Consider the following 27,957-nt stretch of genomic DNA (forward strand, 5'->3'; position numbering starts at 1 on the left):
ATTTAGAATATAACATTCTTCAAAATATATTCCTTTGTGTTCTGCAGAAGAAATTTAAACAGGTTTAAAACGACGAGTAAACGATGACAGAATGTCAATTTTTTGGGTGAACTGTCACTTGAATGTACACACGTTTTGTACACGATGTGTATGATTTGAACTCTTGAACATAAGAGAGCAAACAAACAGTTTATCATAGCCTACTTTTAAATCTCGATTGTGCTGTAAACATCGATGCATTTATTGCTAAGGGCATTAGCAAATACACGAACAGGGTGCATCTGTTAGAGACGCCTCTGTGTGGCGCGTGTGCTTCAATGTGGCCACAATAACTCAAATAAATGAGACTTCACGAGACCCTCAATGATGTTAATTTCATTCGAGTGATTTTCAGGTGCCTGTTAAACACACAGAAGACGCGCGAAAGCTTATCACCGAATATTCAACACAAAAATAACAAGAAAATCCTTCGCGGCTTTATCCAGTGGCTGACGCTGCTCGTAAATTTGACCCGAAAACGCCAAATTAAACGTTTAATCAACGTGTATTTTAGCTTCCAGATACAGCTTTGGACCTCTGCTTTGTGTTCACATTGTTTTCATCGCACAAACGGGGTTTAGGAGTCCGGTTTTCTTGTAAATGTTAGAGGAGAAAACACACGAGTCAACGGCTCCTGGAGGCACACAGACGCTGAACTGGCCGGTTGAGTCTGTACGGTCCTCGTATGTTGTATAAGAATGCAGCGCCGCGCTCGGTCGCTTCTCATTCCTGACCTATTACAGATTGTGTGGCTGTACTCATCCGAAAAGAAAATGGCAGAAACCGCTCCAGCTGCTGCCGCTCCGCCGGCCAAAGCGCCCAAGAAGAAATCTGCTGCTAAAGCCAAGAAATCGGGCCCAAGCGTGGGCGAACTCGTCGTCAAAGCTGTGTCGGCTTCCAAGGAGAGGAGCGGCGTGTCTCTCGCCGCCCTGAAGAAAGCTCTCGCTGCAGGCGGCTACGACGTGGAGAAGAACAACTCCCGCGTCAAGATCGCTATCAAGAGTCTGGTGACTAAAGGCACTCTGGTCCAGACCAAAGGAACTGGCGCTTCAGGATCCTTCAAACTCAACAAAAAACAAGCCGAGACAAAGAAGCCGGCGACGAAAGCCGCTCCTAAAGCAAAGAAGGCCGCAGCCAAGAAGCCTGCTGCTGCTGCCAAGAAGCCGAAGCCTGCAGCGGCAAAGAAGACCGCCGAAAAGAAATCTCCCAAGAAGGCCAAGAAACCTGCCGCCACCGCCGCTAAAAAGGCAACGAAGAGCCCCAAGAAGGCGAAGAAGCCAGCGGCCCCCAAGAAAGCAGCCAAGAGTCCAAAGAAAGCGGCCAAAAGCCCAACGAAGGTCAAGGCTGCCAAACCCAAGACGACAAAGCCTAAAGCAGCTAAGCCTAAAAAGGCCGCCCCGAAAAAGAAGTAAATTCCTTCTCCAGACTTTCCATTAAAAAGGCTCTTTTAAGAGCCACCCACCAGCCCACTAAAGAGCAGCGTTTCACTGATATCTTGATATTGTCTTGGTTGTGTTTTTAACAAATGAATACGCTGAGAAATCTGCTTCAAATTAAGTACATATATTATGATCGTGAGAGCATTTTAATTCATAATCAGTGCAACAACTAAAGTTGTGTTGTCTGTATAAATGTTTGCTTTTGTTCATACTATTGTTTTTCAAAAGACGGCATATAGAAGATTTAATGTAAACTTGTGCGCCGTAAAGTAGCGAAATGTAACTTGATAAAAAACTAAAACAATGCAGGCAGAAGGGAAGAATGTGCGGGCTTTGGCGTTTGGAGGGAAGCTCAGTGATTGGTTTGAACTTTTCACAGACTACAACCAATAGGCGAACGAAAAGCACGGATAAATGCTGGAAACCACAACCTTCACGTCATTTTGCTTTCGTGTTTCTATTATCTTGAGCAGTTTCTATCTCATGCAACAATGAGCGGCAGAGGTAAAACCGGCGGCAAATCAAGAGCGAAGGCCAAGACTCGATCATCCAGAGCGGGACTTCAGTTTCCCGTTGGCCGTGTTCACAGGCTACTTCGCAAAGGTAACTACGCACAACGCGTCGGTGCCGGAGCTCCAGTTTACCTCGCCGCTGTTCTCGAGTATCTCACCGCTGAGATCCTGGAGTTGGCTGGAAACGCCGCTCGGGACAACAAGAAGAGTCGGATCATTCCTCGCCATCTACAGTTGGCGGTCCGTAACGACGAGGAGCTGAACAGACTTCTGGGCGGCGTGACCATCGCTCAGGGTGGTGTGTTGCCCAACATCCAGGCGGTGTTACTGCCCAAGAAGACCGACAAACCCGCTAAAGCCAAGTAAACTACTCTTTCTCCGAATTCAATCAAAAGGCTCTTTTAAGAGCCACCCACTCGAACCAAAGAGAGCGATTTTATTCTTAAGCAACTAATAGTTTACAGCCAATAAATGTGTCGGGAAACACGATTCTGTCTTTAAGTGAGATGACCGTTCACGGTTTTGTGTTGGGCAGTGACTGGTGTGGGTGCTTGAAAGACACAACTGGTTTTAATGTTCTTGTTGAGCTCTACAGGATCGTAAGGGCGATTATTACACATGGGGTATAAGAACTCCGGGCTGTTGCTGTGACATATGAGTAATAACGACACTTATTTCGATACCTTTATCGAGAGCATTTTTGTATTACAATTACCCATAAATTTCATTCACACAATGACACGAAACGAAACGAGCTAAAAACTACTCTTCGTTAAAAGTGCAAATGTGTGTTTTCTCGTATTTTCTTGCGAAGTCATGGGTTCACTATAAGTAAAAATGAGAGGATTTACTGTGACAAATCTAGACAAAAGGTTTCGAGCGGGAACCGGAAGTCGTTGCATTTCGTTTGAAAAAAAAAGGGAAGCGCACAGTCACTGGTCAGATGTGTACGTAGACGTTACACATTAACCAATCACGTGCCAGCGCACTGTCACCACCCTCTGAGCGCATGGTCGACTTAGTCTTTATAAACAGCCGCAAAGCAGACTTGCGTGTATTCTTTCTGCGTCTTTAAGAGAACACTTGCGACTGCAGTAATGGCAAGAACGAAGCAGACCGCTCGTAAGTCCACAGGTGGCAAAGCGCCGAGGAAGCAGCTCGCCACTAAAGCTGCCCGTAAGAGCGCCCCAGCCACCGGCGGTGTGAAGAAGCCTCATCGTTACAGGCCCGGTACCGTGGCGCTGAGAGAAATCCGCCGCTACCAGAAGTCCACCGAGCTGCTCATTCGTAAGCTGCCTTTCCAGCGTCTGGTGAGAGAAATCGCTCAGGACTTCAAGACTGATCTGCGCTTCCAGAGCTCCGCCGTCATGGCCCTGCAGGAGGCCAGCGAGGCTTATTTGGTCGGCCTCTTTGAGGACACCAACCTGTGTGCCATCCACGCCAAGAGAGTCACCATCATGCCCAAAGACATTCAGCTGGCACGCCGCATCCGCGGAGAACGCGCTTAAACTCCCGCCTGCTTCAGCTACATCAACCCCAAAGGCTCTTTTAAGAGCCACCTCCAATCCACTGAACAAGACAATTTCCCTCATAATAGACTTTTCTGCTGTAATGGTGTAATCCTGATGGGTGGAAGTAAAGTCGATATGGTTCTTTCAAACGATGAAAGTGATGCCATAGCGGTTGAGCGTTGAGCCTAACGTGTGTTTCGATTTTTCAATAAGGAAATCGCACAGATTAGAAAAACCCGAGAGAGCAACCGATGACAGACACACAGCACTCGTAATACACTTTTAATCTCTAGCAAAGTATTTACACTGCCAGTACAAACATATAGGGGCCGGTTTCACAGACGAGGTTTAAGGCTAGTCCCAGACTAACATTAACGTGTGACCTGTCTTAACTCGATAAATCCAGAAATATATTATCAGTGCCATCGTTTTGTGTCCAGATATATATTTATCTCATTTTTTTATAAAAGCGACATAAATCTATCTGTCTGTGAAAACGGGCTTTGATGCTAAAACGGTTTCACTTGATTGGTTCGAACTGAATGAACCTTCTTTCCTAAAAATTGCGGGAATGAAGGTTGTATCTTAATTTGTTTACGAACCCAAAAAACCGATTGTTTACGCTCTCGCGAGAGTTTCGCAACGGGCGCTGCTGTGTCTGTGTAAAAAACGTTGACGGCTCCTCCTTCGTTTCTGCGTGTCTCCACTAGGTTCTGTAAGCAAAGGTAAAGGACGGTTTCACAATCGTTATTTACACTCGTTTTACTGCGCTCGATTGAAAACATGTCTGGAAGAGGAAAGGGCGGGAAAGGACTCGGCAAAGGAGGTGCTAAACGTCATCGTAAAGTGCTGCGCGATAACATCCAGGGAATCACCAAGCCAGCCATTCGTCGTCTCGCTCGCCGTGGTGGCGTAAAGCGTATCTCCGGTCTGATCTACGAGGAGACTCGCGGTGTACTGAAGGTGTTACTGGAGAACGTTATCCGCGAAGCCGTCACCTACACCGAACACGCAAAGAGAAAGACCGTCACCGCCATGGACGTCGTCTATGCTCTAAAACGACAGGGACGCACTCTGTACGGGTTCGGAGGTTAAGCGATTTCGATGCGACAAACTCAAACGGCTCTTTTAAGAGCCACCCATGTTCTCACACAAAGAGTAGGTGTTCGTTCGTCGATTCTGCTTCGTGTCGTCAATTGTCAGACCGTACCCGGGTTTTCTACATGGTGTGCGAGAGAGCACTGTTTGTCACCCTAGATCAATAGTTGCATTCGTCCTATTAACAGACGCTTTCATTTTACGATACCGTTCTGTCAGATCTAGTCGGTAATTGTACAATATCGAGCCGTATTGTTACATTTTCGTAATCTCAACTCTTACGAGTTATAAACCCGTTTAGACCGTTTACTGTTATCCGAGTATGTTAGACGCTTTCGTTCGTTAGTCTCTCTGAATAAAATTATGAATAAATCAATGTAATGTGCTGGTTTGTCGTTATTTGACTACATACATGCATGCATACATACAGCCTCTATGACCGCAATCCACAATCTTTAATGACAAGTGTTCTCTGGGTAATGTTAATAACGCATTGCTGCAACATTGCAGACCACGTTCTTTTCAACATTTACACGTATCACTTGATAAACGCTTTCATGCAAAATAACGAACACATCACCCGACATAATGTCACATTTTGAAATCGATCGGTTCGTTGACTTCATTTCCTAGTAAAAAGCTTTTATCAGTAATATTGCAAAACCATACATTTAAAAGACGGGGGAAACCATACGTATAAGGGTGTTTTCAAACGCGAGGCGATGGGCGTGGCTACTTGCTTTAAAGACTTTGATTGGCTCTTTTAGGTGTCCGTTCATCCAATAAAATCAATTATCGTTCGTCGTCGAAACAAGACAAGCAATCAGAATGCGATACCGAAGTGACTAAAAATTTGCATGGGAAGAGAATAAGTACTGGTAGTCACGCTCGGTACGCCTCACAACGTTTGACCTATTTTTTTCGGAGAAGTCATGCCTGAGCCTGCGAAGTCCGCGCCGAAAAAAGGTTCGAAGAAAGCCGTCACCAAGACCGCAGCAAAAGGAGGTAAGAAGCGTAGGAAGTCCAGGAAGGAGAGTTACGCAATCTACGTGTACAAAGTCTTGAAGCAGGTCCACCCCGACACCGGAATTTCCTCAAAGGCAATGGGCATCATGAACTCTTTCGTCAACGAAATCTTTGAGCGCATCGCCGGTGAGTCTTCTCGTCTCGCTCACTACAACAAGCGCTCCACCATCACATCCAGAGAGATCCAGACCGCCGTACGTCTGCTGCTGCCCGGTGAGTTGGCCAAACACGCCGTGTCCGAGGGTACAAAAGCCGTCACCAAATACACCAGCTCCAAATAAACTCCCGCTCGAAACTCTCAACTCCACAAAGGCTCTTTTAAGAGCCGCCCACTTTATCGAAAGAAGAGCTTTTCACTTTATTAAACCGTAACGCTTGTTTATTTAGTACAACTTACAATCTTAAGTGTGATTTTTTTTTTGAGTAATGTGCAGTATTGACACCGAGGTTTCGAAGCTTCTATTAATAAAAGAAACGACCTACAGGAAAGCACTTTACCGGAGCGTGATCGGTTTCGACGTAATCAGGGTTTTTTTCTTTTTGTCACGCAAGTTATATATGAACGTGAGCCTTGTCTATGAATTTGTAGGTATAAACCTACAGTCAAAAGGCTGCGTGTGTATATCAAAGCAGATGCATACGAAATAGTGATGGGAAGTCCGGTTCAAACTATATGGGGAGTCTGCAGACTTGGAGCAGGCAGTTTTGCGCCACTGATGATCCTTATTTGTCCAGTAAGGGTTCGCTGTACATTTTGAACCACCAGAACAGACCGAATAACATAACTTCATCGTCTATCGCGAGTTTGAGGTGTGGTAAATAATTATTTTTGTTGTCAAGTAATGGTCCAACATGCATAGTTTTTGAACGATTAATTGATATTGGTATGAATTAATTTAAACATCTTATATAAATATGTGTAATTTATACTCAGACAATACAATTATTACTTATTGGCGACCAGGTCGATGTTCTGTCTGGATCAACCTTAGCTAACCACGTGTGTGCTAACTCGATATCTCTTATTTTCATATTTATTTTCTTTCTAATTTTATTTTAATTTAATTTTGTCTCTATAGCCTATGCGAGATGGCCTTTTCTGGTAAGATATTCTGACCCTGTTTACTTGCATTAACACATACTACAGTAGGCTTATGTATATATGTATATGTATATATATATATATTAGGGCTGTCACGATTATGAAATTTTATTGACGATTAATTGTCTAATAAATCATTGCGATTATGGCGATTGATTGTCTGTTTTAGGGCTTTGGCGATTATGGCGATTAATTGTCTGTTTTTGAGCTTTGACATTTAATTCTCATTCATTTTTGATTCTGCGATTGAAACGACCATATTGTTCTGAATACAAGACTATGTTTTTTTCTTGGAAATACATCGGAAAAAATTGGGTCATCATATATTTAAGGTTTAGGCTTTTATCTGTCAATAATACAACCACCAAATACTTGTAAATGAAGTAAATTGATCAGGTGTGAATTGAAGCCACCATTAAATACTATCAGTCTAGAAAAGCTTCTAGTCTGTTTTTTTCTCACTTGCAAGACTACAGTAAAATTTTACTTGTGTGTTAATGAAATTTTGGTAGACTGGTTTTCACACTGAGATTTGCTTAAATAATATTAAATTTGTACTGCAGGTAATTTGTATATGTTTTAGTTTTTTTTTAAGTGATTGTGTTGTGGTGGTACATTTTACAAGTATTACCATGCTTTAGTAACAATATATACACTAAAATATGCAAGCAATGCACTACAGCTCCCCCTAGTGTCTTCTATAGAGATGTGCGATAATTGCGATGATCCGAAATCATCGCGATGAGGTCAAACAATCGCATGAGACGATTATTTAATAATCGTGACAGCCTACTATATATGTAAACATATTATAGCTGCACAGTACTTAAGTTATTTATTATTTTAATCGTTAGTCATAGTACAACTTCCTAATAATGGAGAGCCCATAATCAAACTAACAATTAATCATAGGTGAGATAACATCACAGTCAACATAATAATTATCCAGCATACAATATTCGTAAATGTGTTTTAAGAAAACAAAGGTCAACAATTGAGCACCAACAACCACCAACATGTTCAAACTCAAATTTATTCCCATATGGATCTTGATTTTAGTTGATTGTTGATAAAGAGATGATCCAATTATCTATTGTGCATAATATACTTTTTTGTTAAAATATCTTAATGATCTGGATAAAAACGTATGTGCACCTAATGTGGGTTGTATCATGTTTGTGATTGTTAGTGCTCAGTTAATCATGTATCTTGTTTTCTTAATAGTAGTTGTTGGCTGCCTATTATGTTGTGATGTTATTGATCTCGTTTGTAATAATACTTGCAAACAATAAAAGAATAATTACATTTTCATGCAGTTGTACTGTCTTTTTACGTTCTCTTTAACTTGTTATTTCAAAAAGGTTTAGAAAAGTAAATCTCTCTGAACTTGTATGAATTATAAACGCCAATTTCCTCTTTCTATCTAACGTAAATTGTATTCTCTCTTCAGGTAAAGAAATTCCATCAATACAGAGAGGTTGCAAAGTACCGACACTCAGCAAATGCACCTCCTGCTGTTCACTGTACCACTGTCCATTCTGCGGTACTTCTTTTTACAAACCCTCAAAGAAATGTAAAGTACAGACTCATCAGCTTCACTTTTCAAGGACAGTTGTCCACGACGGTAACATATTTGTGAATTGTTTTTATAATAATGGAATGCTGATGTTAAATACATACATGATTGATGTATATTTTTTAGAATTTCTCAACCAAAGTAATTTAAATATTATCAGAGCATGTGGCATGTAAGTTTTACAAATAATTTACATTAAAGTTGTTCTGTCTCCTGCTATCTTAATCTGAAACATCAAGCTGTTTACATGAAGTTAAAATGTGAGTAAGGTGTGATTGAATTTCTTTTTTCAGATTATACAATACACCGATGTGGTCTAGGCTGTCAGACAAAATTACATTACCATTGTGTATATTGTTTTTTAATTGTATTCCGACGTAACAACTTTGTGGACCACCTTACAAGATGTAAGATCAGCAATGGACCATTGACCAGCACTGTTTCATCCACCATTTATGATGTGCCACATTTGACTGCCACTTCACCTACAATTCCTGCTGTGCCACCGCTGACCACAGCTACATCATCCAACATGCCCGCTGTGCCACTCATCAGTAGATCCCTTATCCAACCACAGCTACGTAACAGGACAGATGTTAGGACAAAATGCCCTCATTGGCACATTAACATTCAAATAAAATTCTAAGAAAACATATGGAGAGAAAACACAAAATGTAGAGACAAAATCACAGCAAGTCATCACCTTTATTCTGACTTCATAGACCAAGCTAATGGTGTCTATGCAGTCCAGAAACATTTTCTTTCTACAAGTGTTCCGGTCCATGTTGTTTACAAAGTCTGGGGAGCAGAGCAGAATGTCAGATGTGAGTTGCCAACCTGTCAAGTTGACATCGACTTAGCTAGGAGAAGTGGACTTAGCCTAACAGATGCTATCACCTCAGGTCACTAGACTACTGGATCCTATGGTGATGCTCCTACTCTGTCTGAAAGTACCCTGACAGACATGGTTGGGTTCAAATGGATTGGAAATGAAAGAAAGACAGACTGCCTACAAAGACAAAAAGTGGCCACCCAAGACAACAAACCCTTGTCTGTAGCAACAAGGGTTACAACACCATCTACCAAGAGGTACATTTCTGTCTATGAGCCACATGCATCATATTATGCTCAACTTGGAAGAATAATGGTCACATACGATGTGAAGCAGAACTCCTGGCATTGCCCTTGTGCCAGGTCAAGAAGATCCTGGCTCCATAAATACTGTACATTGCGAAATGGCACCTTTTCCAGACTGAGCGTCAGCTATTCAGGGCAGTTCAAAGCACAGATCAGGCCAGTCCAATTAATGAACATGTTGATGATGCAGGTCTACTGTACCCCCCCCCAACAAAAGAGCTGGAATCTATGATTCACTACACCTTGAACAAGAAGACCATCCCTGCTGTTCTTCCTGAGCACCTGCGCCTGCCTTCATTTTCAAGCACATACCCTACCAGCCTCATTCCTGATGAGATGTTCTGCCATAGATGCGCTGGGAATGTACCCTTATCAGACCCTCTGCTCATGACATCAAAAGCCAAAATTTTTACAAATACAAGAATTATCCATGGTAAGTACTTCTGGGATTTATGTCTATAATTCTAAGGATTTATAAAATAGCACTAGTTCTGAATATGTACTAAATGATATTGTATCACGACTCAATTTTATAACATTTTATTTTTCAGATGTTTCTACTTACTCAAAATGTTGCCACCAATGTGTAATCCACTACAGGTATCAGGGGTGGAAAGATGTCCTGCACAATTTTAATGACAGTGTCATCCTTGACCTCCCCTTTTGCCTGCATATTCGAAACATGCTACAGGTCAGGTTATCTAAAACAAATTTACCATTACCTTACGTAAAAATACAGTAGTGCCTTGCGAAGTTTTTCTATAAGCACATGGCAATTACAATCGTTTGTCTTAAATCATAGGTCCACACTGCTGTTGGAAGAGTGGTTGAGTGTCTGAAGCTCACCATAGGGGAACAGTTTCATCCAGCTAAAACACTGCTCCACCCCTATCTTCATTTTGAGGCACTCACAAAACACGAGTATGAATACTTTTGTGTGACATGTGGGGATCATCCAGCCGTTGTAATCATGGATCTCCACAGAAAAGGATCATTCAATATGTCATGTAAGTCAATGTCAAATTTATCTATATAGCACTATTTAATTCAACCGAGGTTTACCAATGTGCTGCACAATAAAACAGATTCAAGGTAAGGGTGCTTCCATGGACCAAATTGATATTCTGTGCTTGGGGCAAATAATGCTTTCCAGGTCAATTGACACAGCATGTGCATGTTTTCCAGCAGCAGGCTTTTATCTATTGATTTCCATTATATACATAATCTTAATAATACTTTGGCTTTCTTTATGTTATTGGTGAGTGACATCAAACCACCAGTGACATCAAACCACTGCCGAAGAATTTTAACGGATACGTGGATATGGAAGACTTCTGGGAGACACTGGCCCTGCAAATGATTGGTCGTGGCTTTGTAAAAAGTAAGTCTCTTATTTTATATGCCTCCTCTTGACGTGTTATGCTGTATGCTGTTTACAACATTTTTGTAACATTTTGTTTTCCTGTTGTTATTTAAGGACAGAGCGACAACCCCTTCACTGACCAGTGAAGCCCCAATTACCAATTCTGGGCACCGTGGATTGGAAGACATACACGCAAGTCCAATCAGTGTCTCAACACAGAGTTTGAGAAATTCCACCAACCCAAAGAAGCCGAGATTTGTGATATAACTGTCTCTGAAGATAGGCTTAAAAATGAGCTTCATAAGAAAAAGGTAAAGTACATTTTATTTCTCATTTCTACAACTAGCGCCAGGTTTGTCTTTGTCAGGTAGGATGTAAGATTATTTTTGTTGCCACTGTATCTTGATTTGATTTTTAGGTATCAGTGATAAGGAAGCTGTGCAAGGAATGTAGCATTGATTCCATTGGCTCAAAAACAGACCTCCTAGAGAGACTTTCATCTGAAATGAACACTAGACAGACTTATGACAAAGTGTTTGAAAAGATTTGGGGTGCCTCAGGTGAGAAACAAACGATTGTGTTTTGTATGTTTGTGACTGCCACTTTTGGGGTGTTAAACTTCTGTAACTGCTGGCTGACATAGATGTAATAATATTATTATTAATAATAATAATCTTTGTTTCAGGAGGATGGGCTGTGGTAATGTGGCATTGTGTACAGCATAAAATGCTGTTTGCGCGCAGAGAGTCCGAGAGACTTTGCAGATATCCTCCTCTCATGGAAGCACATACCAAATGTCGTCATCTATGATTTCGCACGTGGACTGGCCACACACACCAATCTTCGCTCCCCAGAGGTGCTAACATTCACACCACACGAAGGTCGTCTAGCTGACCCAACAGACAGCAACATAAAGATGGCAAAGGAGGGAAAGTTCAAGATCTCCTTACCATGGCTTAATATAAAAAACAAAGTCCCCGACAGCCATGGCCATCAAATTACAGGCTCAGCAGAGCACTGTGTCCTCAATGGCAAATTTCATGAAGACAATTCTTAAGATCAATGGGATGCTCTCCGCAAGATTGGTCTTGTAGCCCAACTTTTATGAAATAAAATCACTGTCAAAAAGAAACGTACATAACTGAAAGAATTTGAGTGTAATATTATTTTACTCGTGCGTAATTTAAAAAAGTGTATGTAATTCAGCTTTTTGTGAGACTTGAATTCCAAAATCGTCGGCCACGACAATTTACAATAAGACATTTTGGTTTGTTTGTTAGAGTACAACTTCAGATTCTACGACTATGACATTTTACAGACACAACCACAACTCTTTCACATGCACGAAGTGCGAATTACGAACACGAAGCGCTGTGTGCGAAGAGACTGTCAAAAATACGTCATCAAGGTCACAGGCATTACTATCAGAGGGAAGATTGATCGATTCCATCCACGTAGTGCGCATGCGCCCCGCTTAAACCACTAGCGCCAAAATGACAGCTCAACAGCCAAGCGCTCACTCATCGTCTCAGGTAAGTTTTTCTTTTAATTCGGACATGATTAACAGTTACTTATTACTAGTAACAGAGAGGATTTTTGCCGAGTAAGTTAATATTAATGAGTTATTTGATTTACAGGGACCGTTGATGACGCACTTGCTAGAACGCCTCAGGTCACGAATTAGTGCAGTTTTAGATGGCCATCAGCTGGACTTAGACTATTTTCAGTATGTTGTCAATCGAGAAGTGTTTATTTTGTCATCAGCCTCCACTATTTGTGATGTGCCAAATTATAATTTGGATACCCTCATGGATCTACAATGAAAAATCCATTCAGCTCTTTCCCAAGAGATGGTCCCAGTTCTTACGAGGGAATGTAGTGGTGGACGAGGTCGACCTAAGTTTATTGTTTCCGAGGAAATGCTGTCCTGGCTCATTGAGATGTCTTTACCAGTTTCTTGTATTGCAAACATTTTAGGAGTGAGCCAGTCAACACTCTTCCGCCGAATGCATGACTTGGGTTTATCTGTAAAAACTACGTATAGCACCATGTCTGACAATGAATTGGATAATGCCATTTTGTCCATCAAAAGAAGACTACCAAATGCTGGATATAGGATGGTAAAAGGTTGCCTGCAAGCAGACGGACATAGAGTTCAATGGAACCGTATAAAAGAATCCATGCACAGAGTGGATGCCCCTGGAATTTTGGAAAGGATGACACAGCTGGGGTGCATCGTTAGAAGGTCATATTTTGTGCAAAGTCCATTGTCCTTAGTCCATATTGACACGAATCACAAGCTCATAAGGTATTGTCAGCCTATATAATTTTATGTACCAAAAGTGCAATATTATTTTAAACATGGTTTTACTTTCAAGGTACAACATCATCATATTCTGTGGGATAGATGGGTTCTAACGAAAGGTGAACACGTTTATTTCCAATCCAGTGGGATGCATGTAGATAGATAAACAAAATATAAATATCTATCTATGTTTGAATGTATTGAATATAATCCTTTTTTTGCATAGATCATGTACTTGAAACCAGCAACAAACAACCGTTCAAACAGTGCCCTATCATTCTTTCTGCAGTCTGTGCAAAAGCATGGCTGGCCTTCAAGGTAAGAGAAAATAGTTTTCCTGCTCCTCACTTCCTTGTTTAGTTAAACGTGTAATTCTATTTTCTTAACATAATGGGGTGGATTCCCAGAAAGGGTTTAAGGCTAGTCTCAGATTAACTTGATTGTTAGAGGTGTCTTGTTTGAAAACTACTCGCACTGACATATCTTAAAATATGTCAGTGTGATTGATTTGTCTCAAGATGTACACCAGTTATGTTGTTTGTAAAGTATGTTTTTGAAAACAACTTAAATATTCTAATTTAACTAAGGTCTAGTCCTGGTTTAAAATAATCTCCGGGAAACCGGGAAACCACTCTAAGGCAGTCATGCAGATTTAACTTCTCTCTCCATCCCTCCATTTTAGGGTCCGGGCTGATGAAGGTGTGGAAAATGTGGCAATTGCAGAAACCATGTTTCATGTGAAAGGGACTGGAAGATGAAGCTTCATTTCTGGGAAAAGCGTACATAACCAAAGGTAATATTAAATGCATATTTATTGTAAATTTTAATGAGTTAGGATGTCACACTATCTGTTTAATTTATTGTTAACTGGAACATTTTGTATTCTCTAGAATCGAACGCCTGTGGCGAGATGTCTGGGTCAGTGTAACTCAGCTGTATTACGAAATACTTCACAGCCTTGAGGAAGATGGCTTGTTGGACTTGTCAGATTCCCTTCATGTGTTCTGTGCACATTATGTGTTCCTCCCACGTCTGGAGCATGACCTCCACACTTTTTCTGAAGGCTGGGACAATCATCCATTACAATCTGAAAGTGGGCTCACCCCTAACCAGCTGTGGATAATGGGACACATGCACAACTCATCTGGTGACGATGAAGAGAATTCGCAGGGTTTTTTTTTTTCTCTGCATCATGCAAAAACACAATTTGACAATATAACTCAAGCATAAAGTATTTTTTTTATTTCATTTAAGAATTTGCAACTGTTTGGAACAGACTGGGAGACATTCGATAGTGTGACAGATGATGATGTTGGAGTTCAAGTTCCAGAAACTGAGTGCCCACTCACTCCTGCTCTGATGGAAACAGTAAAATCCATGTTTAATCCTCTTGCCACATCTGACTGTTATGGCAGAGATATTTATATATCTTTGGTTCAATATTTTGAAAGTCTTTAAATACACAAACAGCTGTGTGAGATCATTTTAAATGTTTATTTAACAAACACTGTGTACATGTTAACAACTGTGACTGTAATGAATGGAAGTCATTTGTAATTGAACATTCTAAAAATGAATTGAATTTAAATTGTTTTATTAACATGAAGATACTCTTTTCAAATACTGCTTTTGTGCCAATAAACATTTTACAAATTGAATTTGTAAATGAAATGTCACAACACTCAATATTTTGTATCGAGTCATTAACATGAAAAATCTCTTGTCACATACTGTCTAAGAAACATTGACTCAAAGAGAAGCTGAACATCGATTTCAACATCAAAGACATTTTAAACATTATCAAATGACTCGCCATATTTTATAGCCATTCCCATAATGCTTTTAAACTCGTTCAGTGTTTTCAGGTGAGCTGTGGGAAATGTAATTGTGCGAGTACATGCGCTTACAGTTGGAAAACACATAGTATGAAGTGTGTCACAGTCGTGATCGAATTGAACAGTGATGTTGAAGTCCTTCTGGTCGCTGGGAAGAATAGGCTTATGTCTCTGGCCAGTCATCCATTGCATAACTTTACCAGCAGTCATTTGTTCACCTTCTTAAAAAAAGAGAAAAAATTTGTGGAATGAAAACAAGACTAACAGAACTAAGTATTTTGTGCTATTATAATATACATACCACAATCTTCAATTTCCTGTAGGAAGTCCTGGAGAAAGTTCATTACATTGATTTCTTTGCTGTATTTCACGGAACCTTTCTCACTGAAGACGGGGTGGGAATTATCCAGAATGAAGGCTGCATCCACCTTAAATAAGAGATTGTGTTAGCATTTCTGCATGTCACACTTAACATGCCCCTTTATAGAAATACCCTAAGAACAAAAATGGCTTACCCGGTCATCTTTTTCCCCTGGTAAAAACAGTGGTAGACATAGGTCTGGATGCATTCCCACACTCTTAACCCGAATTAGTTGACTTTACTAGAAATTTACGTAGAAACCCGTTGCACTAAACTTTTTTAGTTTTTGCGCGGGATGAAACTAAACATAATAAGTTGAATTAACATAAAAACCTTTGGTGGGTGCAGTAGACAAATCAATTTTGCATCAGCTCTCTTCACTAAAAATCATTAATTCACATTATTTAATTTTACTAGTTTTTTATTATTTATTTTACTTATTAATTTTACTATACGTTTTGTGTACTAAAATGTAAAATAAAACAATAACAATGTTTCACAATAACAGTTTTTTTTTTAATTGTTGACAACAATGAACAGTTACTTGTTGAGATTCACATAGTTGAGCATCGTGGGCTTTCGTATGAATCTTAGACAAGTGGACCTTAAGTGCATTAATGGAGTTAAATGTGCACAAACAAGCTCGATGTAGGCAAGGAAATGGAACAGTTCTGCTGTAGGGAAAATTTAACGTTATAACTAAACTGTTAAAAGGCAAACAAAATAGCGTCGACAGGCACATTAACACATTAAATTTTTAAAGCTGAACATCAGTCCGGATTTTGGGTTATCACATTTGTCAGAAATATATCTACAGAAAAATTTTGTACACTTACCGATTTGCTTTTTTTGAAAACCCACGTTAAGCGCGCACAATCAGTCCGGTTCACTCTTCCCAAATACACCGCATGCTCACCGTCAACCTGTTTCAATAGGCCCCTCCCCTCCCTTTCAAAAACATAACATACCGAGTTGTATCATCTTAACATGATCATTAGACTCACATTTTTTTCTGAATAGTGCAAACAGCTAATTTGTTTTAATAATGAACACGTCTTTTGAAAAACTATAATGAATAAGCAATGACTTAAATTGTTTAATTAACACAAAATCCGGGTTTACAGTGCATGACCTTCTGGAGATCATAGAGCTGTAGGCCTTTTCGAAGCTGCTCTAGCATTGGAACAACTCTCATAGTGGAATGTAGAACAATGGCCCTAGAAGGAATATTTGTGGTTGTCATTTAAAAAATAACTCCATTAATTTAATAGAAAACTAACTAAAAATAAATGTATGAATGAATTAACTCCATTTTGATACGAATACATAGTTGAAGTTAAAGGTACACCGTTTCTGTACTTTTTAGAGAATATAAAGTATAGTGCACCTGATGATGTTGCTTTTCATGTCAACAGACACCTTTCCAGTGTATCCACAGCCTACAATCTCATCAGTAAACTCACTCATGTCATCTGTTGAGTGACATGAGTTAACCTGAATACAGAAATAGAATACAGTGTTATTGGCATCCCTTATTTACTTTTAGAGAGCTAACCATTACTATATATAACTTGCATATTTCTGGTAATAATTCAATAATTCCAAATCTGTGACATCACTGGTAGACACCCGTATACTGTCATGATCTCCAGAGCAAAGATATTGGAAGCACCACTCGCGCAAAAACACAGGTGGTGGTCCACCTTGTGCCAGACTGACCGCCATGATTTCTCCTGCACTCCTAATACCACAGTGGATGAAACAAAACCTTAAAGGGATAGTTCACCCAAAAATGAACATTCTGTCATCATTTACTCACCCTCAGATTGTTAAAAACCTGTATACATTTCTTTGTCAGCTAAACACAAAGGAATATATTCGGAAGAATGTTGGCAACCAAACAGATCTCAGCCCCATTGACTCCCATAGTATTTATTTTCCCTACTATGGCAGCAAATGGGGGATGATATCTGTTTGGTTACTGACATTCTTCCAAATATCTTTCTGTGTTCAGCAGAACAAAGAAATATATACAGGTTTGGAACAACCTGAGGGTGAGTATGGAATTTTAATTTTGGGGTGAACTATCCATTTAAATCAGTCTAAAATGTTTATTAATGTGTAAACTGAGCAAAGCTTGCATACCTGAAGTAGATACGATCCAAGCTGTTGAGACAATAGACAGGATTTTTCTCTCTTTTATCTACACCACTGATAAACAGTCTTGTTTCAATGACTGCAATCATTTCTAGACAACAAAGACAATTTAAAATCAGACAAAGTGTCTGTTTTTAAAAATAAAACATTTCATAATAAGCAAAGTTAGCTGTACCTGTTAGGAACTCCTTGCTAAGAGCACCAGAGTCAACACCTGCTTCGCCAAAAAAGGTAACCTTCAGTCTGCATTTTGGAGAAGTTTTCTTTTGACGCTGCCACTGCTGCATGCCTCTATTAAAGATGTCACTCCGAGAAACGCATATGGGAAAGGTGTTGGTTTGATCAACTTCAAACCAACTTTCAAACTTACTGCTGATCCAATTTAAAATCTTCCCAGAACTTCGAAATAGAAATAAACAAACCTGAAACATGAAGTGTATCAGCAAAGCAAGACAGTTTAATATAACATTTTTACCTTTGAAGTGTATTCATTGGCTCAGTTAAGTTGATCATATCAGTTTCATGATATTCTGCTGTTCTGCACAAAGACAAAAATAAAAAGTAAATGCTTTAACTTGAAAGTTTATTATTTCAAGTTGCAGGATAGGAAACATTTAAATAATTAATATTAGATAAAACAATAAGTAAGACTAAAATCATTTAAGTAATTTACCGTAATCAACAGTGGGCTGCGTGTATCTCAATAACATCACTATTAAATATGTCCTTGCACAGTGGACACTCTGCAGTCTGATGTGACATTCAAATACAGAGTTAAATTATATACATAATATAATTCATAGTTCCTAAACAATGGTATAATTGTTTAGGAACTTATCCAATAAAGTGAAAATTCATATTAAAGATATAAATAGATCTTCTCACCTTCTCTGTCCAGACTTCATTTATATATGAATCACAACTTTCAAATTCTGGTGATTTTTCTAATTCCTGCAACCAGAAAAATCACATCAAAATTGTGTTTTGTTTTCATGGCTATGAAATATAAACAAAAGATCAGTATGTGCCAAATAATTGGAGCAAAAAGAAAATAAACACCTCTTTCAAAGTGTCAACAAAACTTGAATTGTCTTCTTGTGGGGTCTTCTCCATTAACTGAAATTAAATAGAATCTCATCCACCTTATGTTTTCAGAGCTCATTTGTGACTACAATAAACACCTTAGACTTACATAATCACTTGAGGTACACAGATACACCTGTTTCATCTCACAGCTCTTTATATGCATTGGAAGGCACTGAAGAGGAACCATTTGGCTGCACATTGTACACTGGGCTTTGGGCATTTTCTCGAATTCTTTTGCATCAGGTGGTAATGGAGTTGTGTCAATTTGCTCTTGCAGTGGAACTATATACATTGTGCACTTCCCATTGCTGCTCACTGCTTTTAACTGCTGTCCATTATATCCATCTGGGTCAGGAGGGATGACGATCAATTTCCGCTGCCCACCTCCACCTCCAATTCAAAATATATAACGGAATATATAAATTAACAATCCACCAGAAAACTTCAACAGATAAAATCCATCCAATATCTTTAAACATCTATGACTTCAATTCACATGAGTATTATTAAAGGGATACTCATGGATTAAAGTGAAAAAAATTCTTCTGACTGATTTTTTTTGAGGCCAAGTCATATTTCTTTAACCAATAGCGTTTTAAAGGGAGATGTTTGAACCACTTTACAAAGTATTGCCAGTTTGCGTATTTTAAAAGCTATTTTTAATCTATGAAAAAATTATACTTACCTAGACAAATAATCAACCATCCATAACTTTTCAGTGCATTTTTGTATTTATCTTAGAAGACCAAACAATGTTTTCTGAAACTCTTAATAATTAACATAAAAAAGAACAAAATAAAAGGACCACTAAAGACCAAAAATGTTGTTTGTATGTGTCTCCAGAGTGCTTTACACTTTTTCTGCCTTTTGGCTGTGAAACCATATTCCTGAAGCTTGGCTACACCTGACACCCGTTTCAGTGTTTGACAAGCTACATGACTAGTTTCAGTGTTTGACTNAATTTGTAAAAGTGAAGTGGTATGTCACTTGAAATTGAATGTAAGAGGATTTAAGTGTTTAAAAAATAAAGTCTGTTCATTGGAAAAATGTAATTACAGTCTCCTTTCACCATTTTTAAGTAAATTCAACGTCTCTTAATAAGTAACATTTAATTCTTTATATTGGCTATATATTACTAATAACAATTAGGTAGATGAACAATACCTGCTGTCAAAGGGTAAAAATTACCCAATTTTATTAAGTAATTACTTGTGTAACATATAAGGTAAAATTTACCCAATTTAATTTAGTTTTTTATAACTTATAAATGTAGGTGCTCTTTACTCAAAAATATGGGGTAGAATATACTCCTTTAAAGTGAGTGCAAATTGTTACTTCAATTTTATTGAGTAGATTTTATAGGTTGTTTTTTACAGTGTAGCCAATAGTATAATAGCACATACTTGGCGGGTATAAAGATGCCCCTTCTGATTGGTCCAATTTGGACAATCTAAGCATGCAACACACAAATGATTGACACATGAAACAAATTAAATTTATCGCATCTCTCTGCGATATGGATATCGCATATGCAGCCCTAGTCTGTGCACCCAAGGACAGAACAGTTAGCATGTTTGGCACGAACTTTTGCCATTTTTTTATTAGTGAAAGTTATATTTATTAAGATAAAAAGCCCATTTTGCACATTAGTAAACATTCTGACTGTAACACCATTTATCACACTTCAATTTTCTAATATTAAAAACACTAACATTTGTTTAATAAAAAGTTTACAGACGGTGGTCCTCAAGTTTATGATACAGTCCATTGTAATGGTCAGCCTTCTCTGTCAGCTGCGAGGGTATTATATGCGATAAATGCAGGGAAATAGTTAGGCTGACAGAGAAGATCTTAGAATTAGAGTCTCACATCCAATCTTTATCTGAGGATAGTAAGAGTGTAAAGACCATAGAAAACACTTTGGATGCGAGAAACGTTAGTGCACTGATTTTCCAGTTGAAAATCCCCCGCAGCTGGGAAACTTCGTGACTGTGAGACGGCGTAGTCACAGGACAAAACATCACTCAACCGTTCCGATTACAGTCTCGAACAGGTTTGCCACACTCAGTGACGCACCGACTGAGAAACCTGCTGAAAGTGCCCTAGTTATCGGTGATTCTATTTTTAGGAACGTTAACACAGCACCAGCCACCATAGTCAAATGTTTACCGGGAGCCAGAGCGCCTGACATCAAGTCAAGTTTAAATGTGCTGGCTAAGGCTAATCATAAATTCAGTAAGATTGTTATTCACGTCGGCACAAATGATGTTCGACTCCGTCAATCGGAGATCACAAAAGATAACATTAAAGAGGTGTGTGAGCTCGCAAGCACAATGTCAGACACTGTAATATTCTCTGGCCCCCTCACTGCTTATCGTGGTGATGAGATTTATAGCAGATTATCATCACTAAATGGCTGGTTGTCTGAGTGGTGCCTGCAGAATGATATAGTTTTTATAAATAACTGGAAGAGTTTTGAGGGCAGACCTGACCTGTTGAAACGAGATGGTCTCCATCCCTCCTGGGCTGGGACTTCCATCCTGTCTAGAAATATGGCAAAAAGTCTTAATGCTAANGCATTTTTGTATTTATCTTAGAAGACCAAACAATGTTTTCTGAAACTCTTAATAATTAACATAAAAAAGAACAAAATAAAAGGACCACTAAAGACCAAAAATGTTGTTTGTATGTGTCTCCAGAGTGCTTTACACTTTTTCTGCCTTTTGGCTGTGAAACCATATTCCTGAAGCTTGGCTACACCTGACACCCGTTTCAGTGTTTGACAAGCTACATGACTAGTTTCAGTGTTTGACTAGCTACAATGACTAGTTACAGTGTTTGACTAGCTACAATGACTAGTTTCAGTGTTTGACTAGCTACAATGACTAGTTACAGTGTTTGACTAGCTTGTCCAAGGCGACGTTAAGAAGGTAGCCTATCACTTTAACATTTCCATGGCGACGCGACACTGCTTATCACGTGACACACCGCAGAGCCACAGCAGCTGTATGACTGATGCATTGCCTTTACATCATTTTTCTTTTTTTCTCAAAAAAAATCACAAACTGTTAACTATGTCATGAAATATCTGACATTCCGATTGTCAAATATGTGCATGTGAATGTGTTTTGTTGTTTAAACACTTTTATAATGATCGCGTTAGTTGAGCTATAAACGGGCGCCGCCATGTTTGTTTCTGCCGTGGTCTGAGATCTGTCGGATTTACATCACGTGAATTCATCCACCTCTCTTAAAAACACAAACGTAAGTGCCTGGTGAACTGGTAGAAGAATTGAGTGATCTTAACAATTGCTTAAATTGCAGATACTGTGTCTGATCTGAATAAAACATCCGTCAAACTACAAGAGATTGTTAATGCCGCTTTCATAGACATCAGTGTGTATTATGCAATCTCTAAATGTATTCTGTGCTTGTATGCACGTGTATATGTTTGAAGGCTAAATTAAAGATAGATGATTTTTTTTAGATTTAGATTCAATTTTATTGTCATTGCACATGTACGAAGGTACAAGGCAACGAAATGTGACCTCTGCATTTAACCCATCCAGAGAGTAGTGAACACACGTACCCCCGGAGCAGTGGGCAGCTATCACTGCAGCGCCCGGGGAGCAAGTAGGGGTAAGGTGCCTTGCTCAAGGGCACCTCAGTTGTTACCCGCCGGCCCTGGGAATCGAACCGGCAACCTTCTGGTCACGAGTCCAACTCTCTAACCATTAGGCCACAACTGCCCCGTCAAAGGGTTCGCACGCATCAAATCGCACGCATCAAAGGGTTAACAACATTATGAAAAGTGAATTTAAGACATTAAGGACAGGCTAGAACCCTGCAATTGACGGAAATCCGTCGTAGACTCGCTGCAATTAACGGAAATCCGTCGTAGCGACGGAGAACTTTAATCCATGGATACTTCACCCAAAAATAAAAATTCTGTCATTAGATTAGTCCAAACCTGTATAAATTTATTGAACACACAGGAATATTTTTTTGGAAATATCGTCCTGTGTGTTTAGCAAAACAGATACATTTATACAGGTTTGGAACAATCTATGGGTGAGTAAATGATGACAGAATTTTCATTTCAGGGTTAAGTATCCCTGTAAAATCAAAACAATCTTACACACCAGAACACTTGTGCAGTAACCATCCTCCACAGATATTTGCCAGTTTTGGATAGGCATTAACAAGCTCCTCTGACAGCTTAATTATCAAAGGCAGAGTAAAACAGAGTAAGGAAATGCACCAATACACCAATTAAAAAAAAAAGAAAAATAACATTATCCATCCTACCTCTGAATGAGTGATGTTTTCTGTTATAGTTAATGATCTTCTCACAAGTCCTGCAAGTGTAAGTTCTAGTTCTGACTCTCCTTTGGGGTTTTTTTCATATTGTTGGGCAAGTAGGAAAAAAAAACATTATCAAGCTTTTCTCTGGGTGTTTATATGGTCCAAAACGTTTTTTACCCCTTACTTCCTTTCGGAAAAATCCCGGGAATGATCTAAAAATATTTTTTAATCAGTTTAGAACATTTTAAACCAAACACACACACACACACACACACACACTTTTACTGTACAAACTGTATTCTTCCAGTACAAACTGTATTCTATCAGTAGGCTAAACACATAAACAAAAACATTTTTTTAAAACAACAATTACAGTCAATCTCACACCTAGCCATTTCTTGCTGTACTGAGTGCCCATGATGGCAGTTTGACTTGGACCTTCTTGTTGTGATGACTGTCCACTGAAACTTGACTGATCCCCTTCTTTCTGTTGTCCAACACCAAGCTCTGCTGAATTAGGCCTACCCTGTCTGAGTGGCCTCACGTTCCCTGGCGAACTTAAGGTGTCAGTCAACATCGACACTAGATTCTGTGCTGTGCTAGATGTCACCTAATGGTGCCTGATGAACAATTAAATTTGATTTTAACACTTAAATGAAGTGAACACTTGTATTATATGAATTACAGTGCATGTACACAAAGCTGTTAGTAGGTCAACACTTAAAATTGGTAATTATTTTATGCATTTCATCTCGCTATATGCTGCAGTGAAGACCTCCTAAACCAGTGTTAATCAGTTAGCTCGCGAGAGCAACTTTCCTACCCTAATAAAACGTGATTAAGCTTGTTTGTGTGTGTTTTATTAGGATCGGGGGATAAACTTGGCACGAAAGGGTTATCTCTCGCGCCAATAGTAAGTAACACTGTCCTTAACCGTTGTATTTGAGCAGCTATACACGTAACCGAATCTGTCTCTATAATATCACTGCTCTCTGTTATTAGTAATAAGTAACTGTTAATCATGTCCGAATTAAAAGAAAAACTTACCTGAGACGATGAGTGAGCGCTTGGCTGTTGAGCTGTCGAGCTGTCATTTTGGCGCTAGTGGTTTAAGCGGGGGCGCATGCGCACTACGTGGATGGAATCGATCAATCTTCCCTCTGATAGTAATGCCTGTGACCTTGATGACGTATTTTTGACAGTCTCTTCGCACACAGCGCTCCGTGTTCGTAATTCGCACTTCGTGCATGTGAAAGAGTTGTGGTTGTGTCTGTAAAATGTCATAGTCGTAGAATCTGAAGTTGTACTCTAACAAACAAACCAAAATGTCTTATTGTAAATTGTCGTGGCCGACGATTTTGGAATTCAAGTCTCACAAAAAGCTGAATTACATACACTTTTTTAAATTACCCACGAGTAAAATAATATTACACTCAAATTCTTTCAGTTATGTACGTTTATTTTTGACAGTGATTTTATTTCATACAAGTTGGGCTACAAGACCAATCTTGCGGAGAGCATCCCATTGATCTTAAGAATTGTCTTCATGAAATTTGCCATTGAGGACACAGTGCTCTGCTGAGCCTGTAATTTGATGGCCATGGCTGTCGGGGACTTGTTTTTTATATTAAGCCATGGTAAGGAGATCTTGAACTTTCCCTCCTTTGCCATCTTTATGTTGCTGTCTGTTGGGTCAGCTAGACGACCTTCGTGTGGTGTGAATGTTAGCACCTCTGGGGAGCGAAGATTGGTGTGTGTGGCCAGTCCACGTGCGAAATCATAGATGACGACATTTGGTATGTGCTTCCATGAGAGGAGGATATCTGCAAAGTCTCTCGGACTCTCTGCGCGCAAACAGCATTTTATGCTGTACACAATGCCACATTACCACAGCCCATCCTCCTGAAACAAAGATCATTATTATTAATAATAATATTATTACATCTATGTCAGCCAGCAGTTACAGAAGTTTAACACCCCAAAAGTGGCAGTCACAAACATACAAAACACAATCGTTTGTTTCTCACCTGAGGCACCCCAAATCTTTTCAAACACTTTGTCATAAGTCTGTCTAGTTTTCATTTCAGATGAAAGTCTCTCTAGGAGGTCTGTTTTTGAGCCAATGGAATCAATGCCACATTCCTTGCACAGCTTCCTTATCACTGATACCTAAAAATCAAATCAAGATACAGTGGCAACAAAAATAATCTTACATCCTACCTGACAAAGACAAACCTGGCGCTAGTTGTAGAAATGAGAAATAAAATGTACTTTACCTTTTTCTTATGAAGCTCATTTTTAAGCCTATCTTCAGAGACAGTTATATCACAAATCTCAGCTTCTTTGGGTTGGTGGAATTTCTCAAACTCTGTGTTGAGAAACTGATTGGACTTGCGTGTATGTCTTCCAATCCACGGTGCCCAGAATTGGTAATTGGGGTGACCAGTGAAGGGGTTGTCGCTCTGTCCTTAAATAACAACAGGAAAACAAAATGTTACAAAAATGTTGTAAACAGCATACAGCATAACACGTCAAGAGGAGGCATATAAAATAAGAGACTTACTTTTTACAAAGCCACGACCAATCATTTGCAGGGCCAGTGTCTCCCAGAAGTCTTCCATATCCACGTATCCGTTAAAATTTTTCGGCGGTGGTTTGATGTCACTCACTAATAACATAAAGAAAGCCAAAGTATTATTAAGATTATGTATATAATGGAAATCAATAGATAAAAGCCTGCTGCTGGAAAACATGCACATGCTGTGTCAATTGACCTGGAAAGCATTATTTGCCCCAAGCACAGAATATCAATTTGGTCCATGGAAGCACCCTTACCTTGAATCTGTTTTATTTATTGTGCAGCACATTGGTAAACCTCGGTTGAGTTAAATGGTGCTATATAAATAAATTTGACATTGACATTGACTTACATGACATATTGAATGCTCCTTTTCTGTGGAGATCCATGATTACAACGGCTGGATGATCCCCACATGTCACACAAAAGTATTCATACTCATGTTTTGTGAGTGCCTCAAAATGAAGATAGGCGTGGAGCAGTGTTTTAGCTGGATGAAACTGTTCCCCTATGGTGAGCTCCAGACACTCAACCACTCTTCCAACAGCAGTGTGGACCTATGATTTAAGACAAACAATGATAATTGCTATGTGCTTATAGAAAAACTTTGCAAGGCACTACTGTATTTTTACATAAGGTAATGGTAAATTTGTTTTAGATAACCTGACCTGTAGCATGTTTCGAATATGCAGGCAAAAGGGGAGGTCAAGGATGACACTGTCATTAAAATTGTGCAGGACATCTTTCCACCCCTGATACCTGTAGTGGATTACACATTGGTGGCAACATTTTGAGTAAGTAGAAACATCTGAAAAATAAAATGTTATAAAATTGAGTCGTGATACAATATCATTTAGTACATATTCAGAACTAGTGCTATTTTATAAATCCTTAGAATTATAGACATAAATCCCAGAAATACTTACCATGGATAATTCTTGTATTTGTAAAAATTTTGGATTTTGATGTCATGAGCAGAGGGTCTGATAAGGGTACATTCCCAGCGCATCTATGGCAGAACATCTCATCAGGAATGAGGCTGGTAGGGTATGTGCTTGAAAATGAAGGCAGGCGCAGGTGCTCAGGAAGAACAGCAGGGATGGTCTTCTTGTTCAAGGTGTAGTGAATCATAGATTCCAGCTCTTTTGTTGGGGGGGGGTACAGTAGACCTGCATCATCAACATGTTCATTAATTGGACTGGCCTGATCTGTGCTTTGAACTGCCCTGAATAGCTGACGCTCAGTCTGGAAAAGGTGCCATTTCGCAATGTACAGTATTTATGGAGCCAGGATCTTCTTGACCTGGCACAAGGGCAATGCCAGGAGTTCTGCTTCACATCGTATGTGACCATTATTCTTCCAAGTTGAGCATAATATGATGCATGTGGCTCATAGACAGAAATGCACCTCTTGGAAGATGGTGTTGTAACCCTTGTTGCTGACAGGGGTTTGTTGACAGAGACAGACAGGGGTTTGTTGTCTTGGGTGGCCACTTTTTGTCTTTGTAGGCAGTCTGTCTTTCTTTCATTTCCAATCCATTTGAACCCAACCATGTCTGTCAGGGTACTTTCAGACAGAGTAGGAGCATCAGCATAGGATCCACAGCAGTGGTGGCCGGTCAATAGGGGGCGCTGGGGCGCCTCCCCCTTAAAGTTATCCAGAGAAGAAAGCTACTTTACTATGCCAACAATAAGTTTAATATATATCGCAAATTAATAACGTAATAAAATAATTTAGTCGTACTATTCCACCGTTAGTCATATTATCATTTATTAAAAAACCAAAAAATCAAAATTGTATTTTGTTCATACGTGTGCGGGGCGCCGGACAAACGAGTGTGTATGTAGGCACGAACATTTTTGAAAAGCATGTGATTTGAGGCTGAGCTCTAATTGGCTTGTTTCAAATCGTCCCAAACCCTCCCACTTTTGTTGTAAGTGAATCAATATTGTTTTTATATTTTTGGCCTCATGTGATTGGACCGTTCTTAACGCCTCTCATTACCGCTCAGCAGATTGTCATTTGATTGACAGGTACTGATTAACGTGGAAGAAAGCGAAATTATCTCGAGATGAAAGAAAATTTGGTTTTATCTTTACAAGAATACCCGTTCCAAAGACGTTCAGATGAAGAAAAAAAACGGATCAAGGAGCTTGGACTAGATCGACCCAACTTGTAAATTCAGCAGCAGTCAAGTGATCGCGGTCGATCTTACACTCAGTGCTTTTCCGGCACTTCTTATGGAAAACGGAGTTGGCTAGCTGGATGCGATGTAAGTCATGCCTTTTATTGTTTTCCCTGTTTGCTGTTTCAAAGTCTTGGCACCGAAACGTTGTAGACAACAACAGGGGTTTGCGATTTAAAACATCTCTTTGATAAGTGCAAGCGACATGAAAGTAGCCGCAGCCATCTTGACAACGCTATGAGGCTCCAGTTTTTTGGGAAGCTTAGCATTGCTGAACAGCTAGATGAAGGCTACAGGATTGGCATTAGAAGGCACAATGAAGAGGTCACAAAAAATCGACAC

At 39.4% G+C, this 27,957-nt stretch overlaps 5 protein-coding genes and 1 pseudogene across 6 annotated transcripts; 5 read left to right on the forward strand and 1 right to left on the reverse strand.

Moving 5' to 3' along the window:
* The first annotated feature begins 783 nt into the window (after positions 1-783).
* LOC130551993 (histone H1-like) lies at positions 784-1,451 on the forward strand. Its single transcript, XM_057330076.1, has one exon. The coding sequence runs from the start codon at positions 813-815 to the stop codon at positions 1,449-1,451; it is 639 nt and encodes a 212-aa protein (XP_057186059.1). The 5' UTR covers positions 784-812.
* A 491-nt stretch (positions 1,452-1,942) lies between these two features.
* LOC130552007 (histone H2A-like) lies at positions 1,943-2,773 on the forward strand. The gene has a single exon (XM_057330092.1). It carries the CDS (start codon positions 1,970-1,972, stop codon positions 2,354-2,356), a length of 387 nt encoding a protein of 128 aa, XP_057186075.1. The 5' UTR covers positions 1,943-1,969; the 3' UTR covers positions 2,357-2,773.
* Positions 2,774-3,072: 299 nt separating this feature from the next.
* On the forward strand, positions 3,073-4,604 carry LOC130552034 (histone H3-like). The gene is made up of 2 exons (XM_057330116.1): positions 3,073-3,431; positions 4,284-4,604. Exons 1-2 carry the CDS (start codon positions 3,088-3,090, stop codon positions 4,594-4,596), a joined length of 657 nt encoding a protein of 218 aa, XP_057186099.1. The 5' UTR covers positions 3,073-3,087; the 3' UTR covers positions 4,597-4,604.
* A 925-nt stretch (positions 4,605-5,529) lies between these two features.
* On the forward strand, positions 5,530-6,698 carry LOC130552012 (histone H2B-like). The gene has a single exon (XM_057330097.1). The coding sequence runs from the start codon at positions 5,532-5,534 to the stop codon at positions 5,904-5,906; it is 375 nt and encodes a 124-aa protein (XP_057186080.1). The 5' UTR covers positions 5,530-5,531; the 3' UTR covers positions 5,907-6,698.
* Positions 6,699-10,763: 4,065 nt separating this feature from the next.
* On the forward strand, positions 10,764-14,766 carry LOC130552303 (uncharacterized; annotated as a pseudogene).
* On the reverse strand, positions 14,251-27,953 carry LOC130551983 (uncharacterized). 2 transcript variants are annotated; one of them, XM_057330064.1, is made up of 19 exons: positions 26,357-27,953; positions 26,099-26,238; positions 25,783-25,987; positions 25,416-25,520; positions 25,129-25,319; positions 24,880-25,021; positions 23,900-24,754; positions 22,856-23,472; positions 18,521-18,937; positions 18,347-18,412; positions 18,135-18,211; positions 17,937-17,999; positions 17,637-17,860; positions 17,450-17,552; positions 16,934-17,045; positions 16,692-16,798; positions 15,459-16,521; positions 15,245-15,371; positions 14,251-15,164 (listed from the first exon to the last, which is right to left on the reverse strand). In XM_057330064.1, the coding sequence occupies exons 1-7, from the start codon at positions 26,559-26,561 to the stop codon at positions 24,630-24,632; spliced, it is 1,113 nt and encodes a 370-aa protein (XP_057186047.1). In that variant the 5' UTR covers positions 26,562-27,953; the 3' UTR covers positions 14,251-15,164; positions 15,245-15,371; positions 15,459-16,521; positions 16,692-16,798; positions 16,934-17,045; positions 17,450-17,552; positions 17,637-17,860; positions 17,937-17,999; positions 18,135-18,211; positions 18,347-18,412; positions 18,521-18,937; positions 22,856-23,472; positions 23,900-24,629. The 2 variants fall into 2 exon arrangements, with proteins under 2 accessions (XP_057186047.1, XP_057186046.1); XM_057330063.1 differs by lacking the exon at positions 16,934-17,045 and having other exon boundaries at positions 15,245-16,521.
* Positions 27,954-27,957: the final 4 nt, after the last annotated feature.

This window comes from Triplophysa rosa, linkage group LG3 (genome assembly GCF_024868665.1).
Source record: "Triplophysa rosa linkage group LG3, Trosa_1v2, whole genome shotgun sequence".
Classification (NCBI taxonomy): Eukaryota; Metazoa; Chordata; class Actinopteri; order Cypriniformes; family Nemacheilidae; genus Triplophysa; species Triplophysa rosa.

Bases quoted from the DNA above. Each gene is read 5' to 3' on its own strand.
- LOC130551993 (XM_057330076.1), top strand. From the start codon at position 813: ATGGCAGAAACCGCTCCAGCTGCTGCCGCTCCGCCGGCCAAAGCGCCC.
- LOC130552007 (XM_057330092.1), top strand. From the start codon at position 1,970: ATGAGCGGCAGAGGTAAAACCGGCGGCAAATCAAGAGCGAAGGCCAAG.
- LOC130552034 (XM_057330116.1), top strand. From the start codon at position 3,088: ATGGCAAGAACGAAGCAGACCGCTCGTAAGTCCACAGGTGGCAAAGCG. The intron at 3,432-4,283 runs CAAGAGAGTCAC...CTCGATTGAAAA, and splicing joins AACCTGTGTGCCATCCACGC to CATGTCTGGAAGAGGAAAGG.
- LOC130552012 (XM_057330097.1), top strand. From the start codon at position 5,532: ATGCCTGAGCCTGCGAAGTCCGCGCCGAAAAAAGGTTCGAAGAAAGCC.
- LOC130551983 (XM_057330063.1), bottom strand. From the start codon at position 26,561: ATGATTCACTACACCTTGAACAAGAAGACCATCCCTGCTGTTCTTCCT. The intron at 25,521-25,782 runs GTAAGTCAATGT...TTATGTTATTAG, and splicing joins AGGAGCATTCAATATGTCAT to TGAGTGACATCAAACCACCG. The intron at 24,755-24,879 runs GTGAGAAACAAA...TCTTTGTTTCAG, and splicing joins AAAGATTTGGGGTGCCTCAG to GAGGATGGGCTGTGGTAATG.